Source organism: Dryobates pubescens, chromosome 4 (assembly GCF_014839835.1).
Source record: "Dryobates pubescens isolate bDryPub1 chromosome 4, bDryPub1.pri, whole genome shotgun sequence".
Taxonomy (NCBI): domain Eukaryota; kingdom Metazoa; phylum Chordata; class Aves; order Piciformes; family Picidae; genus Dryobates; species Dryobates pubescens.
This window is the reverse complement of record NC_071615.1, coordinates 38,923,773-38,944,165: the sequence shown is the minus strand read 5'-3', so window position 1 is coordinate 38,944,165 and position 20,393 is coordinate 38,923,773. Positions and strand designations below refer to the sequence as shown.

The window sequence follows — 20,393 nt, the reverse complement described above, 5'->3', positions numbered from 1 at the left end:
CCATTACTGGAGTAGTTTCTTGAACTCACTGTGAGACCTATCTGCATTGTATCAAAGGACATGCAAGTGTGGTGCCTAATAAAGCATAACAAATACAAATACCTTGGAAAGGTTCATTTCAAGAAGCAGTGTAATATGTTCACAGCTCATTAATAATGCTACATTCTGGTTTGGGGAAATAAAACAAATAAGCTTATGCAAATATGGGTTTGGAAGGTGTCAGTCTCCTTAAGGTATGACACTTGGACCTGTCTTCAAGATAGTTTAAGAACCTGCCTATTTTTTTTAAACATCAGTAATGTCATTGGGGCTAGCAAACTTAAATCAGTTTCCTAAATCAGAATCTTTAAGACGGATACAATTTTATCTTTTGGGGATGTCTTTGCAAATTACGCTCTTCTTGGCTTGTATGTTCTAGGGAAATCTAGCTAGCTTTCTGGTTTGGTTGTGTTTTTTTCCTTTTCTTCTTTTCTCATTCTTTCACAAGCTAGAATATCTCAATTTTTTAAAGAACAACCTAGTTTTATCTGAAATGATCATTTCAAACAGTTGTTACTTTGTTACTTCTGTGCAGTATAGGCTTTGAGGAGCATGATGATACATTAAAAAAGCACACACAATTTTTAGCTCTCTGCTTCCTACAGCTATTATTAATTAAGGTTCCAGTCCTGCGATTGCTTCTAGTTGAGCACATCACCATGAACACAGACAGGACTCTCTAAAAACACAGTACTCCCACATGAAACTGGCAAAATTATTAGAGGCTGAGCAATTCAGGGCAGTGAATCTCTTTCTGTTCCGAATATGAGCTAGTTAGGGGCTTCTGCTCCGATCCCAGAGCTCATCACACTGTAAATCATACACAAACACACCTGCAAAGTAAGTGACATAATCCTAGCAGCTTTTTAAAACCTAGGTATTTTGTAGTTATTTATTCCTGGTGTCTTTTTCTCCATACAGAGAAGAGAAAATTAGAAATTACTAATTAGAAATTACTAGGAATGCACACTGTGAGCATTATTTTACTAATTAATGTGTAAAAGAGGTGTTGAAGATTAGTGACTTATCACTCTCCTAACATCCCCTGATGGAGGCAGAATTATGAAATATGCCCCCTGCTGCTGGTCCTGTAAAAGCCTGTCAGGCAGGGGACAATAAATATTTCAGGTAATGGTAGGGGCGTTTTCTCTAGTTCAGTCTTTGCAATGTAAGCGAGTCATAGCCTAAACCGTCTGATGTATTAAGATTCAAATCATCCGCATTTTTTATTCTGGGTGACTAAAACTTGAAGTATAATCAGCAAAATATTAATATATGCAGATGAAAAGCACAATGAAAATTGTATCAAATGATTAAACTAATAATGCCTTTTTCTCTGTGACTAGCAATTTTAGTAGGAGAATGGACTGACCGGCATGTCTAACTGTCAAGATCTGGAAAAAATAGAATGGAAAACATATTTTTTCCCATATTTTTTTACTTGCCTGCACTATTAAAGTAACCTACAAGGCTTGTGATAACTGTTCTTTTAGTTTGGTGTTCTTAAGCAGAGATAATACTAGAAAGAATGAAACAGTTGTTAAATTGCAGTATAATGTGCAGATTGGGAAACAAATACTACTGTGCAGGATGGTTCCATTTGCAAATAAATTATCTATTTAAAACAAGCACACCCCAAAGTTTTGGAGAGAACTCAGTCTGAGGCTTTTGAGTGACTAATGTGGAATGGAAGTTTCTTATAGCTTAAACTCTAAAAGCCTTCCTGAAACATCAGAATTCAGGTGTGAAGTCTCAAGTACATTGGTTTGTTTAAATTAACTAGGAAGCATAAGAAATGTTATTGGTTCAAGTAGGCTGACAATTCAAATAACTTTTAATGATGGAATGCAAAATTGCAAATCATTTCCAATGAGGGCTTCATAGTTCATTGCAACTTTCGTGTAATGTACTGAATTGCTGGCATAGCTTTAAAAGTTTTAACACTTGGAGATTGTGAAAATTAGAACAGAATCTGTATGTATATGGGAGAAGTAGCTGAGAATACAGATTCAAAGCTAAAAAGTTTTATAGATACATTGTAGTCTTTAAAGCAAAAATTGTGTCTGAGAAGTGTTAAACCATGGCACGTGTAAACATTAAAAAGAGCAAACTGGAAGTAAAACACAGAAATGCAACGTGTCATGGTAGTGTAAGCTCTCACAAAGATAAAATGCTTTTATGGTGAAGACACTCTATACCATAGGTTTGTGAATTGTAAATATGCTTATCACCATTCTTAACTGGACAGGGATTTGGTACTTTTGACAAAGTCAGTCAACAAATTCTTCATTTTCTCTGCAAGGATTTTCAGTTAAGGAATTCAGGCATCCCTGAAATGATGCATAATCCCCAGGCTTTATTACTGCTGATACCTGTAGGTTTCCATTGCAGCACAGGTATCAAGAGGAACGAATTATATTGCTTCTATGGGAGTTAAATAGGGGAAAATCAGGGGAAAAAAAAAAAAGACTGAAAATAAACATACATCTGTTGTGAATCTGGATTGACTCTAAGGTTAAATAATGATGCCTGCCTTCACCAAATTGCCATGGAAAAATACGAACTGATCATAATTACAGTACAATAAAACCTCGTCCTCTTCCTTTGGTAGGCTCTTGAGTACAATAAAATCTTTGGCTAAAATAAGCTGAATTCATATTCATAAGCTTTCTCTTTGACAGTAAGGAAAATATTCTTAAATGGCATAAATTGCCATCTTTTTGCTGACTTCAAAAAAGTTAGGACACTTTATAGCACTCAAATGGTGGTCCCCTAGTATAACTATCTGCCTGACATTGCTGGAATATGCATATTGCAAATATGCAAACCACACACTAGATACAACTGCTTAAGAATCCTACTTACGTTCTGATAAATATTCAGGAAGATGGTTCCTTCGGACTCCAACGTAAAAAAAATGGACAAGACTACAAAAGTCCTGAAGAGGACAGGCTCGTTCAGGTCAATTTTATATCATCTCTTTCCCCATAAATCTTAAGCTAAAAAGAACAGCAAATGCCACCAAACCCAAAAAACACAAAGTGAATGTAAATATTAGCCCATACATGAAAATATAAATGATGTTCCAAAATGTGTTGGCTCCAGATGTTTTTAAGAGTTAAACAGTTTACTGTTTTCATATATTTCAAACATTCTGTTTTTTCACTTGATGTTATAAGCTTTGGGCAAACTTGCTGGCATTGATTTAAGTTATGCTTTTGTACCATATGTAGATCAAGCGCATGTTCTGGAAAGATACAATCTGAACAAGAATTCAATCATTAATATTGAAAAGTAATAACTGCTTACACTTTCTGCAGTAATTAGTTCACTGAGCAGCTTTGCATTGAAGCTTTAACTGAGAAGTTATACATTGTTAGAAAGAATAGTATCAGATAGCCGTCACTATTTGATAACTGCACAGAAACCTTTTGAATCATTTCACTAAGTGTTCAAAGTTATTTATGTGTCTTAACATTAGTTGCCTATGTTTGCATCCTCCTTAAATAGTTTAAAATGAAAGCATAAAGTTATGTAGAGGTTTTTATTTCCAGTTCTTGCATGTTTCAAAACTCATAGTAAAGAAGTAGTAAGAACATTTGGTGTAGGACTTGTGTACTTGTTACGGGACTCAGCAGCCCAGGGAAGTGCAGTCCCGAATATTAAGATTTGATGATGAAGCTAATGACAAACACTTTGCCGTGCCATTGTCACTTTGCTATTGCATTCTTCATTTTCTGTCTTTTTTTTTTTTTCCTTCCCTTCTTCACCTTTTGGAGCCTCTCCCACATTTCTCTAAAAAGTGCTATTTGGCTCCGTCTCTTATTTCTCTTGGAAACACAATCTTTCTCCCTCCCCCTTGCACCCTCTCACTTTCTTCATTGTGCTTCCCTTTCTTTTTGTACCGTGCGAGAAACCCTGTGCGGGCATCCCCTAGAATTGAAAAAGGGCATTTTAACACCGGCTTGGGTTTGGGACTTCCCCGGCGCCTTGCGCATCTCCGGCGACGTCCTGTCCCTTGCAGGAGGAGTCCTGGCATTGCTGCCCCCTCGGTCCCGGCCCAGGGTCCTAGCATTCTGCCCTCTCGGTCCCGATTTGGGGTACTGGCATTGTTACCCCTCGGTACCGGCCCCCTCCCTGACAGCCTTCGGCCCCCGTGGCTGGGGTGACAGCAGCAAGTTGGAATGCCGCGAAGGGCAGCGCTGCGGTGCGGGGGGCAGCGGCCGCCGTGGGGGGCACCGCCCTGACGCTCCCGGCTCTCCCACCTGGGGCCGCCCCCGCAGCCCCCGGGGATGGGCCAGGCCCGGCGGGGTCGCTGCGAGCGCGCCGAGCCGGTAACCGTATCACTGTTTTCCTGCACTGCCCGTTCCGAGGGACACTGCCACCCCGGGGCTCACAGCCCGGCGAGTTGGCAAAGCCAAGAGGGGTTCGGCCCTCCGGTTTTCTTTGTACTCCTCTCTTTTAATATTAGAGCACATATTGAAATGATAAACACAATGAAAAGCACAAAATATTTCATCAGTGTTGTAACTGTATATTTCCTTTATTCTGAAGAAATATCAAGTTTAGAACAGTGCACAGAGGCAGCCACTTCTGCTTTGAACGCCACGCTCTTTTTGAAGACCGCGTTGTTACACTTAAATCTAAAGACAATTTTTACAAAGCATTAGATGTCAGAAAAGGGGGGAAAAGTCTTACCGTCGAAAGACTGCTGCAGGTTCCAGCTCAGTCTGAAACTGCAGGGAAAAGTGGAGCAGCTGCTGAACAAAAGTTTTAGATTTTTTTTTTTTTTAAGAAAGTCTGCAAAACTAATTTCCCACAAAATAGAAGTCAATTTCCGTTTAAGAAACTAGCTCTTGCAAATCTCATACAATTTCTGATTTTTTCCAATAGCAATTGAAATTAATTTTATCTTTCACACATGGACCCAAGAATTTAGACTTAAACTGCTGGACCGAAATGCTTTCCCACTCCCACTCCCTCTTTTTCTTTTCTTTTTTTTTATTTTTCTTTTAAATATTGGTTGGGGGTGAGAAGAAGGAAGGTACAGTGAGGAGGAAAGGCTAAGGAAAACGTTTGCTCAATGGGCACCTCTTTGGTCAGTGATCAATAAATGTGTTATCACAATTTAAACCAGTTAACATCCACCTTCGGTGACTGCTATTAATTCCACTACATGTTTCTTAAAGAAAAAAGTTCGGAGACTCTGAGTTGTCCCCCCTGAGCCATTAAAGACCGTAACGAAGAAAATGAAGATACAGGGAATAAAACTCAGGCGAGTTCTAGTTTTGAAGGGACACGGGCCAAGAACGGAAACTTGTCTTTCTCCGGCCAGATCCGAGCGCCCGGTGAGCGCCGGTGGCTTGGCTGCAGAGCCACCGAAGTTCCTGATGGTGGGAGGACAGCGTGAGGTGCGGGCGGAGCGGCATCATGTCCCGCATAGCACTTCGGCGGGTCCCGATAACCCCTCAGGCTGTCGCAGCCGCCTCCCACCTGGGCGCGCAGGTGAGGCCCTGCCCAGCGCCCTCCAACCTCCGGTTGCCAGCGGAGGGGGGGACCCCCGCGCTCCGCCTGCCGCCCCCGAGGAAATCCCGCGGTTTTTTCTTTACGTCTCTATTGCCCTCCCCTGCCTGCTCTCCCGGACGGCAGCAGCACCCCGAGCGGGCCCGGCGGGGCGGTGTTGGCCCTGCAGGGGCACCCCCCGCGCCGATCCGCCCCGGGGGGGTGGGGGCCGTGCGGACGGCCCAACCGGCCCCGGGGCAGCCCCGGCGGGGGCCGCGGCAGGGAGGGAGGCGTGCTCCCCGCGGCCCGCCCGGGGGCAGGGAGGGGCGGGCTGCGCCCCCGCCGAGACACCCCCACCCCTCACTCCCCCCCCCCCCCCCCCCGCTGCTGCGGGGAGCGCCCGGGGCGCGGGCGCGTAGAGCTGCCGCCCGCTGAAGGAGCGGCTGGGCGCGGGGACGGCGCTGGCGTTTCGGAGGGAGTTTGCATGTGGTCAGTGCTGTGCCGCTAAGCCAGCCCCCAGCTCACATTACACACTACTGTATTTATAACCTCTCGGAGCTGTTTCCCCCTTCAAGCAGTTCTCTGGGACCACCTTCTATTGGCTTCAACCTCTCCCGCTTCTTGACATCTGAGCAGCCCTGAGAAAAGGCTCATCTAGGTCCGAGTGTTTATGCAGCGGAGACTGGCCACTAGGGCTAAAGACCGGGATTATCTGAGCTCAGCTGCCTGCTGCAAAGTCTGTCGTTGCCGTTTGGGAAAAAAAAAAAACAAATCCCAGCCCCGATCTGTTTACAGTGAAAGTTGACAAAGGGTGGTGAAGTTGGATCTTTCCTAAACTCTCCTGCCTGGAACCTGAGACTTGTATGCCATGGATCACACACTCTTTGGCTGCCTGCGCAGCCCCCATGCCACGGCGCAGAGCTTGCACCCTTTCTCCCAGTCTTCTCTTGCCCTGCATGGAAGATCTGACCACATGTCCTACCCTGATCTGTCTTCTTCTTCTTCCTCTTGCATAATAGCGGGATACCCCAATGAGGAGGGCATGTTTGCCAGCCAGCATCATAGGGGGCACCACCACCATCACCATCACCACCACCACCATCACCAGCAACAGCAGCACCAGGCTTTGCAGACGAACTGGCACATTCCTCAGATGTCGTCTCCTCCCGCCGCGGCCAGGCACAGCCTCTGCCTTCAGCCGGACTCAGGAGGACCCCCGGAGCTGGGCAGCAGCCCCTCAGTCCTGTGTTCAAACTCTTCCAGCCTGGGCACTAACACCCCCACGGGAGCAGCATGTGCGCCAGGGGACTATGGCAGGCAGGCTCTGTCCCCGGTGGAAACCGAGAAGAGGTCCGGCAAGAGGAAAAGCGACAGCTCAGGTAACGGCTCATGCTGTCCCTTGCGTGGCGGGACTCCCGGGCTGAGGGTGCTGGGGGGAACTGCGCCGCCGGTCCCCGAGTCCCGCTCCCCGGCCCGGCTCGGGTCGGCTCGGCCCGGTCTGTCTCGACTGGGCTCAGCTGGCCCCGGCCTCTGCGCCGCTGTGCTCTCGCCGCCCGCTGACAGCGGGCTGTCGGGTCGCGCCTTCCCTCAAATGGTCCTTCGGAATCTCCATCATTACAGCAAGCTTTGCTAGGGCTGCGGGGTGGGGGAAGCAAACGGAAAAAATCCAGCATGTGATAGGGCATGAAATCAAGGTGGTTGTGTGTGTGTGCGGGGGAGAGTTTTCTACAAGCCCAGGAGCGAAACGTGCCTAGTTTTGGTGAGGATTTCAGCATGTGGTTCCCCCGTCCCCCTCCCCCCGGCCGGTACGCCACCGCTCCTTGCAATTCCGAATGTAGCGCGCTTCGGCCCCTCCGCCCCTCCGCCGCCGAGCTGACTGCGGTGCCCAGGCGATTGCACAACGCCTGGAAACTCTGCCTTGGAAGTGGGGATTCGGGAGAGGAGCTGGTGCCTTGAAGCCCTGTAGGATCTGGCTGCGCCTGCACCAAATCCTGAGCGTGGAAGGGTCAAAATCTGGAGTCTGTACAGCGAACGGGAGTTTTAGAAAGCGGCTTCACTACAGTTTGCTGCTGGCGGGGGCAGAGGGAAGCAAGGAGCTGTCTGACTTTTCAAATCACTGCAATTCTTACTTAAAGACGAATGTAAAGACCTGCAGTCATTCCAGGGCGATGATTCGGCATCACTGAATGTGCAAAAAAATTTGACACAGTATCTGCTTTTTACAATGGCGAAGCCTGTCAAAACCCCATTCTGACAAAAGCCACTCGGCGAAGGCAACGCGACTGATGGCACTTCCGTTAGGGCACATATAAACCGAGAGGTCATCACAAACAAGACTGAGGCAGGCAGGAGGCACTTGAAAAAGAGAGGGCACAACAGTTTGAAAATCCAAGAGCATTTGTAAATGAATTGTTTGTTATTGAAGAAGAGAAAGCGAAAGGCTTTTCCAGACATTTATAAAGTTCAGAACTGAAACCGTGACCTCTTTCACACAAAATGTTGTGAGCTTGGTAAAGTGGTAAGCAACAGAAACTGTTTAAAAAAATAACCCTCAAGGATACCATAATTTTCCACACTGCCATTTACATACATTTGCAGTAATTCAGAATGAGTTTAACTGAATCTCAATTTACGTAGGCTGGAAACTCTTCCAAGATTAAAAGCTGTATCTAGATAGAACACTGGTGGTGAATTCTATTGTTGCATCTTCGTTACATTTTATGAGATAAAAGAAATTCTTTGATTTAATGAGGTTTATGAGTGATACTAAAACCTGAGTCCTCATTACTACTGGGAAAAGAACCGGCTGCCTGTTGGTGTAAGGATTTATTGTATTTGTCAGTCTATTTAAAGCTGAAGGAAAAAAGGAAATCAGTCCCTTTCACTGTCAGGGAAGTGCCTGTATCACTTTCTGTTTATTTCTTTTTGCAATGCAAACCCGAAAAACCTGACAACAACAGAGTGGGGAATGTCCCAAACCTTACTCTGAAATGACTGGAGTCTTCCACTGGATTTAGTGGAGAAGGGTTCAAGCCTTTAGCCATGGTTACACTTATCTTGTGCTGTATTCTGAACCTCACTTTCTGAGACTTTCTGAAGATCAAGGCAGGTAACTATTTCCTCCTCCCTTCCGCTAAGAAAAAAAAAAAAAGAAAGAAAGAAAAAGAAACCATCCACACAACTGAGAATCTCTCAAACTGAAAATCTTCTGACAACAAGTGGGTAGCTGCTGTGTCCTTGGGTTTTCTTCAGGAAAACCTTGAGTTTTGGACTGAACATTTAACCCCACCCCTTCATTAATTCTGAACAGTGGTGCTAGACATTTAATGCCTTTCTAATGTATGGCGGCCAGAATTACTTTTAAGTCACAGCATTTCTAGATTTGTCATATATAGTTGCCCCTCATTTGGTTGAAAATCATCGCCTTGATTTCTCATTAATCTGTTTGGTCGTGGGGTTTTTTGTTTGTTGTTTTTTAAAAGAGATTACTGTACTTGAAAGAATTTAATCCACGCCTTTCCTACTTTTTGGAGACATATTCATCACACTTGGAACTACTTCAATAGGCGTTTGTATAAAATCCTAATAGTAAATAACTAAGACGTGAAGAGAGACTGTTTAAGTTGCAGTGCCAGCACTCTGAGACAATTATTAATGCTCTCGCTTATTTACAGATATATTTCCTCTTCCTGAGCATATCACTTAAAGCTACAGAACGTTCAATGTATTCTTGAGCACTGAATCTGTTCGGCATTTCAGAGCTGAATTAACCTTAGGCTACCCCTTTCTTGCATTACTCTGCTTTTATTTCGGAATGTTTAAGATCAGGAACATTCATTCATAAAAGCTGAGTTTATAAATAGTTTCAAGAAAGTAAAAGGTGAACATTCCTTGTATCGTTTATGTCCTAAACTAGTAACTGTTGCTCAGCCATGTGCATACACTTGAAAATAATCCAGCAGAGGTGCCGCGTTTCACTTATCTGTTACGTTGGCGGGAGTATAATCTACAGTTATTTACAAAAATCCAGAGGATGAGCAAAAGTTTGGATGATGGACTGGGTGTTTGTTCCTGCGCTTGCTTTTTTTACCTTCAATCCACGTATTTCAGGGAAAGGGAAGGATGGAAATATTTTGCGTGACTCCCCGTGGTACTTCTGTTTGGGATTGAGAAAGCAAGGTGAAAAGTGTTTCCCTGTTAGCATCCCTGTCTGACTTCTCTTGCCCTAACCCAGGTTTTAAGCAGTTTGGAAAGTTCCCTTTGAAGATACTGAATAGGGTGCTACAGAACAGGGTGAAACTGTCAACTGTTCATGTTGTAAAGCACTGGGAAATAACTGCTTTACTTAGTCATTGACCTCGCACGCTGCAGCTGTCAGTGTCTCCAGGTTTTGTAGTTGCTCTCTCATTATCTTCAGAACATTCCTTTCAACCTGCGTAGGCCCAGAAGTGGGTCAGTAAACTAGCCTGTAAGCTGAGGAGTGATGCACACAAATCTTTAGATGTTAACATTTTGCAGTGAATAATGCCATCTGCATCCTTGCCTTTGTAACTGAGCCCTGCCTGTGTTGAGGATGTAGGAGTAAAACAGACAATACTAAATTTGAAGATAGGTTACAAATAGAATTGCTTATTTTGAAGTGCACTAATGGTCCGAATTATCTATGTGCTAATGAGGTGCGGATGAAAACCATGCTGAACGTATAAAAACCATATTCTTGGAGTGCTTTGTTGCTTTGTGGTACAAGTTGTTCTATATGGAATATTTTGGATTTTTCTCATGCCTCCCTTTCTCATTATTTGCCTGTGACTTTCGAGGCCATTTTATTTCTGTTTTCTATAGAGTAGCTTTTGATTCTCAGATGATGCAGGGCACATCAAATGCAAAAATACTCCTGCAGTTGTCTAAGTCAGCTTGCTGAGGTTAAGTTCTCTTAAAACTTTGGTCAGCAGAAAAGCATATTAATACCCATATAGAAAGTATAATCTGGATTTACTGAAAAATATGAAAAGGAAGTGAATCTGGTAGTCTTAAGGAACCCTAAAATGCTATAGTGAAAAAAATGATCTGTTCTCTGCTGAAAAGGCCAGGGGGAAGCTGAGTAGTGTTGAAGGAGTTTTAAGCAGTGTAACTATTTAAACATTTAATTGGGGTAGATAAATACATAAGTAAATTTGATTCCAGTTAAAGTCTTATGTGATTAAACACATGCCCCTAGGCATGAGAAGCCTTTTTTTCCCCCCCCCAAGTTTGACATGAAAAAAATGTTCTTATATGGTGCAGATTTCTAAGGAAAGGCTAGCAGGTAATAAGAACTATTCGTAATTTTGACTATATTTACAGTAGTATCATCTAGAAACACTGCTGTTTAACCTACAAAAGCATTTCAGGAATCCAGTGTTTCAATAGCTGCTCTGCTGTTTTTTGTTCATTGACAAATCACATGAAAAAAAACCAATACTTTTTTCCCCCCTTTTCCCCCTATCTTTTATAATCTACCTATTCTTAACATGCTAGCAGTAAAAAGTTACGTCTCCAGGGAATTTATTTTAAACACACTTAAATATCATAAATCATATGTACTTGTTTGAAATGGTCTCTACAAAGCAGATCATTTTGATAAATGATTATAAATACTGCAAAATCATGGGTTTTGAGGACTTCTGATTGGTTTCTGAAACACATCAGTAAGAAAAATGAGCTGCACACTTGTAATCAAAAAGAACTGTGTAACTGATTCATCAATATGTCTGTGCTTTTCAGTATGGTTGTAAACGGAAGCAAAAAGAAATTCATAATAAAGCAGAGTTTTTCTGGACATAGTTCATTTGTTTGGTATCCAGTGTCAAAGCATCACTTACCATTAGAAAAAATAACCCAACAGCAAAAGAAAAACATCTCTGTAGCTTTCAATAAATGAAACAACTTCAAAATCTGATGGATAATGATCATAGTTTTAAGAGAATACTTTCAAAGTTGATTGCTTAGCAAATGTTGGGCTGCCTAGTGGGCTGTTTGCTGGATTGTTTAATAGATGAACATTTCTCGTATTTTCACTTTTGCTGTTAGAAAATATCATCAGGAGCTTTTCTAGGATTGTAAAAAAGTGAACCCCTGTTTTACTGATGCATTCTCAGAATTACTTGCCCAAAGCAAAGAGTAATTTTGTGTGGACAGAAAGAAGTATGGCCTCTAATTACATATTTCTGTCTGTTTATATGCATCATTCGCTAGGATTTACACTTCCTCCCCCAAACCTGCCCTTTTGGAAACATCGGGGTCCTAAGCCAGACGTTCACTGGAGAACAAACCTTTTTTTGCAGAAAGGTCTGTTGACTGTAGTGGAACTGCTGAGGTGCTCAAGGTTTTTTAATCGTTTGGATCTCAGTTGTGTTACTCTGTTTTAAATCTTTGTCGCAGAAATGCATGTTATTCTTTTAGTATTTAGTATAAAGTACTACCAATGATCCCAGTTTTCCAAGCTATGTCACCAAGGGGTCTGGATGAGTAAGAAGTGTGGTACCAGAACAAAATGCAGGAGGAGGTATGGAAACATGAGGAGGAAAGAACTGAACATTCTGACAATATCTGGAGAAAATGTCACTAAAACATTAAAAAAGTCTTGCTTGTGGTAACCGTTCAGGATTTTTGCCGTTGCATGGGGGGGGGGGGAGGGAGAGGGGGAAAGCCTTTATAATTCTTGCAGATATTTATTTATAAAATACTAGGATTGCCTGATTGTTTGAGCACTGCCAATTCAGCACTTATTTATGTATATATAAAAATAAATTTGATGTTAATTTCATTGTTTTCACCGTCCTAGGAGAAAATTTGTCCTAACGTACTTAGCATAACTTCTCTGGTATTTTGCACAGTAAGTAATCAGATTGCAGACTTCTTATTGGACTTGTTGCCCTTTTTAGACGTGCTGTTTAATAACTGTTTTTCAATGGAGTCTGTTAATCTGCACATAGTTTGCCGTTTGGTAATACTCATTCTTCAGTGATGTGATGACTCGATATGTTCTATCCTTGAGGTCCTCAAAAGCAGGATTGAGCTCTGCATCTTCAAAATCACGGGAAGGTGACAACAATATCTTTCCTGCTGTCTGCTACTAATCTGATATTGTTCACTGCTTTCAGCAAATACAGTGTTACACAGCAGAATGAGTAGTTGCTGTAGCACCTTTCTTTCAGTAGCAAAATGTTTTCTAGCTAACAGAAAGGAAGCAAAATAACTTTGGTTTCATCTGCTACAATGAGCAACATTTAAATGCATCAGTAAAATGTAGTTATGTTGGGCTTGGGTTCAATCCCTATTTTTACTATGTTATCCTGTGTGCTTTTTTCTAATACACTTAAGAATGCAACTTGAAAGGATGTGAAAGGAAAGTCATATTTTTTAAATATAAATACTTGCATATGTTGCTAACAAGGTTTCTGACGAAAATCGCGTGGTGTTAGAGAAGTTTGATAAGCAGTGCTTGAGGCTACTTCATTACATCAGCGCACAGCTGGGCACTGAACCCAGCCTTATGATCTGTCTCAAGCTTGTGCCCTATCCTTATATGTCTGTGCAATGGCAATACCCAGTGCTTTCCTTCCACTCCTAAAGTGCTGCAAGCTTATGTTTAATGAAAAGCTTTGGACGTGTGTGTGTGTGTGCGCTCGCGTGCATGCTTTTTCAAGTAGGCTTTAAAGACTTGCAGATCTGCATTGCTATTTCTCAAAGATGGTGGCAGGGTAGGAGTTAGAAGGTAGACAGCCACCCGACAGAAAAAGTCCTCCTCAGCTCTCCTCAGCATGGCTATCACATCACGTTTATCAGTGTAAGCTTGTGTAGCTGCATAGGTGTCCTCAGAAAGTAGTAATTTGATTTCTGGGGTCTTTGTTGACCATGTGGCTGCTTTTCTATTGTATTTAATTAAAGCCTGAGTTAAAAAAAAAAAAAAAATTAAAAAAAGACTGATGGAATTGTGTGGGATGCATACAGTCTAGTCCTGTAATGTATTCGAAGCAGCTGAATCACTACAAAATGTTATTAAAATAAACGGTCTATAAACATACATGCTAACGAAAGTTTCACCTCGAAGTTATTGACGACAAAACTGCCACTGATTTTTGGTAATGCCAGATTTTAAGACATGCATTCTTACTACAAATGTAGCTTAGTTTGGAAGGAGGTAGACCAGTTAGCTGTGCTAGTTAGTGCTTATGCTTTTTGTGATACACTGTCTCTTGTGCTTCCATTGGCAAACACAGCGAAGCAGTACTTGCTTAAAAACCCACTGCTGCCATCGCTCTTCATTTTCTAGCCTTTGTTGTCCTTGTTATTTATTAATTTATGTTATGAAATCTGTGTCCTTTGATAAGTTTACCTAAACTATGTCCAGTTAAACCAATACTTTAATAGACAAAAATGTAAATCACACCAAGGTTATTTCAATCTCTTCTAATTTTAGTACACATATCTGTACTATCAGTAGTGCAGAGTTGCATCAGCATATCCCAGCATTTTCTGAGGGATGCAAAGTGGAAATAATTAATATAATGGGATATAGTCACTATCGGACACAAAAAGTTGCTTCTGAATTCCTCTGCTAGACACCATAAATAGACAATTTGTACTGTCAACATTCTACTTGTTAATGTTAATTGTAGATTAGGGAGGACCTTCTTCATTTTGGTCTCTTGGGCCTGCAGGAGACAGTACCATACCACCTATTGAGAATATAAATTTCTTTTCCATATAGAATTGGGAATTTTAGAAATAGTTTTTGGGGTAGAGTCCTTGAGTGGAAGTTACGAATATTACTAAATAGACACGCAATTATACATCAAAAGAGAAATCAAAGTCATGTTTGAAAATTGGCTACTGAATATTTTGGGTTTTAGTGATGAATCATTCAGTAATACGCAGTCACTGGAGCTTCTTGTTCAATACAAAGGGAAAAAAAAAAAGGCAGTCTCAACTTTGTCTTAAAAAATTACCTGTGTTGAATAACCCTCACAGCAGTGGGAAAAGAGGCCCTTAAAATACATAAGCAGAAGGAAACATACACGAAAACTTAATGGCCATTTGAAAGAGAAGTTATTTTATACTCAAATCCATGTTTCCTTTTATCTTGCTTTTCAAGAATGAAACAAAATAATTGACCACACAGAAAAAGAAACAAGTCTCAAAGGAATGAGTAAAATCTTTCATTTATGATGGAAGAGCATAGTTTTACTAAACCAATAAAATCCAGTGGATTATGAAACCCTAACTGGCTCTTTCTTATTTTCCCCCATTTCTTTCTTTTCTTTCCTTTCTTCTTTTCTTTCCTTTTGTTTTCTTTCTTTCTTTCTTTTATTTTTCTTTCTTTCTTTTTCTTTCTTTCTTTCTTTCTCTTTCCTTCTTTCTTTCTTTCTTTCTTTCTTTCTTTCTTTCTTTCTTTCTTTCTTTCTTTCTTTCTTTCTTTCTTTCTTTCTTTCTTTCTTTCTTTCTTTCTTTCTTTTTTCTTCCTTCCTTCCTTCCTTTCTTCCTTTCTTCCTTTCTTTCTTCCTTTCTTTCTTCCTTTCTTTCTTTCTTCCTTTCTTCCTTTCTTCCTTTCTTCCTTTCTTTCTCTTTCTTTCTCTCCTCTCTTTTTCTCTATTTTTTTTCTCTGTTTCTCACTTTCTCTCCTTTTTCTCTCTTTCTCTCACTTTCTCTCTATTTTTCTATTTTTCTCTTTCTCTTGTTCTCTCTCATTTTTTCTTTCTTTTCTATGAAGCTTTCTCTTGGACTAGAGAAAAATTGGTTGATTGAACATTATTTTATAGCAAATAGGATATGAAAAACTAAAACTAAAACAGATTACTGCAGGCTTTTAAACGTCCTTCCTCTTGCATTCTCTCAGATCTTTTTATTTTTAGCAAGTGAGCCTGAACAAATGCTGCCTTACATAAACTGTGTTAGATGCACTTTGCTGGCCTTTGCCACCATTGTGAGTTTTAATTCTTAGACTGATTCTACAATACATTTAGTTTTCTCTGTTGGGAGATGAATGAAATCTAGGGTGTGAAGTCAAAACTGGCTATTGAGTGGAGGCAGGACTTCACAGCAGAAGTAGTCATGTTATTTTGGTATGAACCCACCTGAAGTTAAATGTATGTTTACGCACTTCGGTGAAATGGGGGCATTAGTCACATAAATGTATCAAGCAGGAAAAGAATTTCCCACTTTAGTCCCTCTAAAAATAGATACTAAAAAATCTGTTGGACATATGTGGATTCACAGTATAGTTATGAGGAGAGTTGGATGAACTGTGGGGTTTTCTACCTGCTAAGACAAAATTGGTATATTCTAGAAGTAGCAGTGTGAGTGTGCATGGGGGCATCTTTGGAAAGAAGTGTTTTAACAGGGTGAGTGTGTCTCCTCAGCCACACGGGTCTCTTTTCAAGCCTTCCATTTTCTTCCAGCTGGTGCAGAATACCAGAACTCTTTAGGCTCCATCGTCATAGGATATGTGGACAAGCAAAACCCTCTTGTTACAATGTGCTTATTACTGTAAAAAGAATGGTAGGAGCATTGACTAGATGTCTTCTGAATTCATTAAGTACCAGTTGGGTTAGTGAAGGAAAAAGCAATGAAGTCAGATGTGCTGGTAAACCATACGATGGCATGGTTTGCAAGGCTTTGATAAACTGAGCTGCTAAGAATAGTGTGAATGGAAGCCCAGGTGGATTATGGCAATATTGAATCCTTGAAGATGCCTTTTAAAGCTTTGGGCTTAGAATGCCAGACACTATCTTCTGCCAGAAGAAAACAGCAGTCTAATGGGGGCTAAGACGTATTCACTCCTTTTGAACTGATATTTTCTGTAGAGGTCTGTGAGTTATGCTCACCTGCACAGGGCTTGGGGAGAAGAGAGTGTTGCAAATCCTTTGCACTTCTAAATTACTGATTTGGCTGACTCCAAAGTGACATAGCAGTATTAATTTTCTTTTTTTTCCCCCCTTTTTTTTCTTTTTTTAAAGTACCACAGTAAATTCAAGCTACATTTGTGTGTTAAGTCTTTGTGTTCCTGAGGACATAAGAACAATGCACACTAATGGTCTCACTCCCGGCTCAAACCCTCCCTCCCTCCCTCCTTTTTATTACACAAGTCAGTTTCTGAAGGACTGTATGCCTTTATCTCCTTTCAATTTCCATTTATCCTTGCAGAATAAACATTTTCTTTGTTGCAAAACAAAATACCACCCTTTACCTTAATCGGACTTTCTTTAGATGTTCACCTACAATAATTTAAGAATTGCAGTGATCAGTATTGTTAAGTAAAGTTAGTTTGTTAGGCAATGCAAGATGAAACAATTACAGATCAGTGGAGCAAAGTCAAATGAAAACTGAAGGCTTCATTAAGAGTTCTCCATTGTCTGGAATCTGCAGCATTATATTTTCTTGCATTATTATGACTTTAATTTACATGAGTTTTTAATAGATTATTGGACCAATACAAAGAGTGCCTATTCTGTCTGTATGATGATTTAATGAAACAATACATTAGTATTAAAAATAGTAAATAGAACTTAAATTGCCAATTTATTTATTTATTTTAATTATGTGAACAGGAGAAAAAGCTGGTGACAAGCACACAAATATTTTGGTTTACGTTATGAAGACATACACTGCTGATCTTTGGTTTAACTTTGCATTTTAATATTTAATAAACCTAGAACCATATTTTTTCTCCGAGCATTCTAACCCCTTTGTTTTTTACACTTTGAGACATTGCTACAACTTTACAAGGCAGATATTTTTATTGCACTAAGATGAGAGTACATACAGAAATCTAGCAGTATTCAAACCATATAAAACTACCATTATTTCACTGATTCCAAACTGAAATTTAGACCTGCAGAGAAGGTGGCAATTGAGTCTGCAGTCTGCTGGCATGAGATGTATCAGAGACTTCATGTTTTTGTATTTGCAAACATATCAGGAGTGCTTTGCCAGACATGACACTCAAACAAAAAAGTTTTGGATAGGGATTGTGTATTTCAAGTGCAGTGGCTAAATGTGTCCAGCAGTTGTGAAGTACGTTTCATGAAATATAACTTAGAGAATGACCCAGTCCTTCAAAGTTCTTGGGAAAGTTGTTCTGTCCCCTTCAGCAAAAGTCACTCAGTGTTTGCTAGTCTGTATACTGATGCTCTAATCCTGTTGAAGCCTAGGTTAGTATATGTAATTCTGTTGGAATTAACATAGTATTAAGTACAGGCATGTGGGTTGCTGCTCTGTCATTGATTCTTTCAGCTTGGTGGTGTGCAGCTAAGAAATGTTTGCAGTTCCACAAAACACATGGGTAGATACCATAAAGAATATTACTTATGGAGTCTATCTCTGCTTTGTGTCTTTCAAGCATGTTTCCACAACTAATTGACAGTCTAAATTCACGCACGCACACACTGAAAGCTGCATCCATATTAACCTTGAAACATATGGTGGACTTGATAATGTAGATAAGTGGAAAGCTTAATGCTTTAGAGTAGAGTCTGGCTACATGTTATTTCGGGCCTATTAATTTAAAGGACTTTTTGCCGTATCAGTAGACTCTGATCACAAAAGGTGCTGGTGAAATTCACACTGAACTAGAAATGTGAGAAGTACTGCTTTTATCTGAGATGCTCATATGAGCCTACATGAAGCCTTACTAGTTGAGAAGTTAGTTGGCAGGGAGCATGTTCCCTAAATATCTCTGTAAGAGTGATTCTGCAAGTTTGGGAACTGAAGCAAGTCCAGGGAATGTGTGTAGCATGTTGCACAATGAGCACATAAAGAAGGTCTCTCATTAATCAGCCTTTGCACCTTCCCTGCAATATTATGTAGTGTCTCTTGTATCTCTGCTCTCCATAAACTCCAAGAGCTCGTGTTATGCAGACAACATTTCCTTTCTTTCCAGGGCAAGAATGCACAGATGTAAGACAAAAAATGCTCACAAAAGAGACCTTGGGTAAGCACAAAGCATCTTTTTACTGGGGAAAAACAACTTTGTCCTTGGTTTCCCCTGTACAAGGTCATGGGTTTCTACTTGTTCTGAACAGCGTGAAAACTATGGTTTAGAAGATCTTTGCCACGAGAGTTTGCAAGCTCATTTATCAATCTCTCCAATGTGTTTTCAGACTGTTTTGCAAATGTCTTTTACACCACTTAACAGAAATCAAATCCTGTTTTCTTGTCCTGGCCCTCTCTTGGCTCCTATTTTAACCCTGCCAAACCCAAAGTTGATGAAATCACACTCTTTTGAAATTCCTTTCCTAGAATTCTTCTTCTGGTTCCAGCTTATCCTCTCAGAGTTAAACTTATTTCCCTTGAAGGCATTGCTTAACTGCTGCTCATCTGATGGTTCAATGCTGGTTCTTATCTACCTCAGTGTTTTCTCTGTGCTGTCTTAAGTGGGCTGTTCATTTGTCCATTCATGTTCTTCTGTGTCTTCAATATGGCTCATGTACATGCAAGAAACTTTCAGAAGCAATATTCTGTCACTGTCCCATTGGCCCCCAAAACATCAATTGTTTTACTGTGAACTTACTTGTGGTAACTGTATGTCAGCCATGGCCCTTCTGTGCGTTTATGGTGTGCAAGAAAAGTGTGCAAGGCTGAAAGTAAACAGGAAAAGAAAAACACAAACAAAACCCAAACAACAACAAAGAGAAAAAGGATGTTTCATGTGTGCTCTTTTCTCTTCTTGAGACTTTAACTTCATAAGGATGTGCACCACAGAACAGATTTTGTAAATAGCTATAGTGGAAATCAAGCATGACCCAGATAGGACAAAGGTGATGGTTGATATCTAATACCAGCGGTGTTCCTAGTGCTGAGCAGAGCCTTGTGTGAAAAGGGAGTGTTTGAAACTAAGCTAAATAGGTGAAAGCCCCTTAAATCTTTCTTAAAATGCACTCTTAATTCCAAGATTTTTAGGTAATTGCTCATGCTGGAAGGAATGTGCTTCAAAGAAAGTAGTTTAATTTTGAAGGGGCCTGTAAACTCTTTAAATAGCACTGGCAATTTGGTGTTTCACTCTAGTTTTCTGTAAGAAGAATCTTGAAACCCATGAAATATGGTTTTGTGATTCCATTTCATTGATATAATAGACATGAGCAGACTCTTTTGTGTGTGTGTATGTGCCTGTGTGCATCAAACCTAAAACAAGAGCAGAAAGAGACCTGGATAGTCCACTTGGTTTGACTGGACCTGTACTTGGTTGTACTGCCATTTTATTCCTAAAAGTCTTTTTAAAACAGTTTGTGGAGGATGAAGGAGCTGGTGGCAAAGAGAGAAAAGAAAAGGTACAGGAGTCTAGCAGGTGTGAATCCTTGGGCTTGGCAACTTTGCTGTTATTTTCAATATCTAGGGTTTTTCAGTGTAATATCAACAAATAGAGGGCACAGTAAAATTACAGAAGATACTAAATTAGAACTCTGAATACATAAATTCACATGAGGATCAGATCACAAGATTGGCTACTTTCCAGATAGTCTCCATGGGCTTTTTTTCCGTATCAAAGAAATCGCCATACCGTTTGGCACAACCTTCAGGCTCAGTGAGGAGGGTTCTGTTCCAGGACTGAAATAGCCGAAAGCGCTAGATGCCAGAACCGAGGTGCGTTTGCAGTGTGGGACGGAGACAGTTTTACAGCTTTTGTCTCAACTTTTCTTTCCCCTTCCTAGGAATAAATCTCTTTGGTTTTTGGTGAGACATCTATCAACTTTATGGAGGGAGGAAGGATGAATGAGAGTATTTGTGAGTTTATACCTAACAAAAGCCTAGAAGTGCCTTGTTACAGTAACTCACATTTCTGCAGCACACATTAGTAGACAGTATTTGAGATTTTA

General features: G+C 40.9%; 1 protein-coding gene and 1 long non-coding RNA gene across 2 annotated transcripts in view; one reads left to right on the top strand and one right to left on the bottom strand.

The window, feature by feature from the left end:
* The window catches only part of LOC128897215 (uncharacterized), a 30,679-nt gene extending 25,719 nt beyond the window's left edge, over nt 1-4,960 (bottom strand). Inside the window, exon 1 of the long non-coding RNA XR_008462237.1 lies at nt 4,738-4,960. This is a non-coding gene — a long non-coding RNA (uncharacterized LOC128897215). The remainder of the gene's footprint in view (nt 1-4,737) is intronic.
* A 976-nt stretch (nt 4,961-5,936) lies between these two features.
* MEOX2 (mesenchyme homeobox 2) overlaps nt 5,937-20,393 on the top strand; it is a 54,334-nt gene continuing 39,877 nt past the window's right edge. The window contains exon 1 of the mRNA XM_009903067.2: nt 5,937-6,920. Within this exon, the coding sequence (XP_009901369.1) occupies nt 6,410-6,920 (511 nt within the window). The 5' untranslated portion in view covers nt 5,937-6,409. The remainder of the gene's footprint in view (nt 6,921-20,393) is intronic.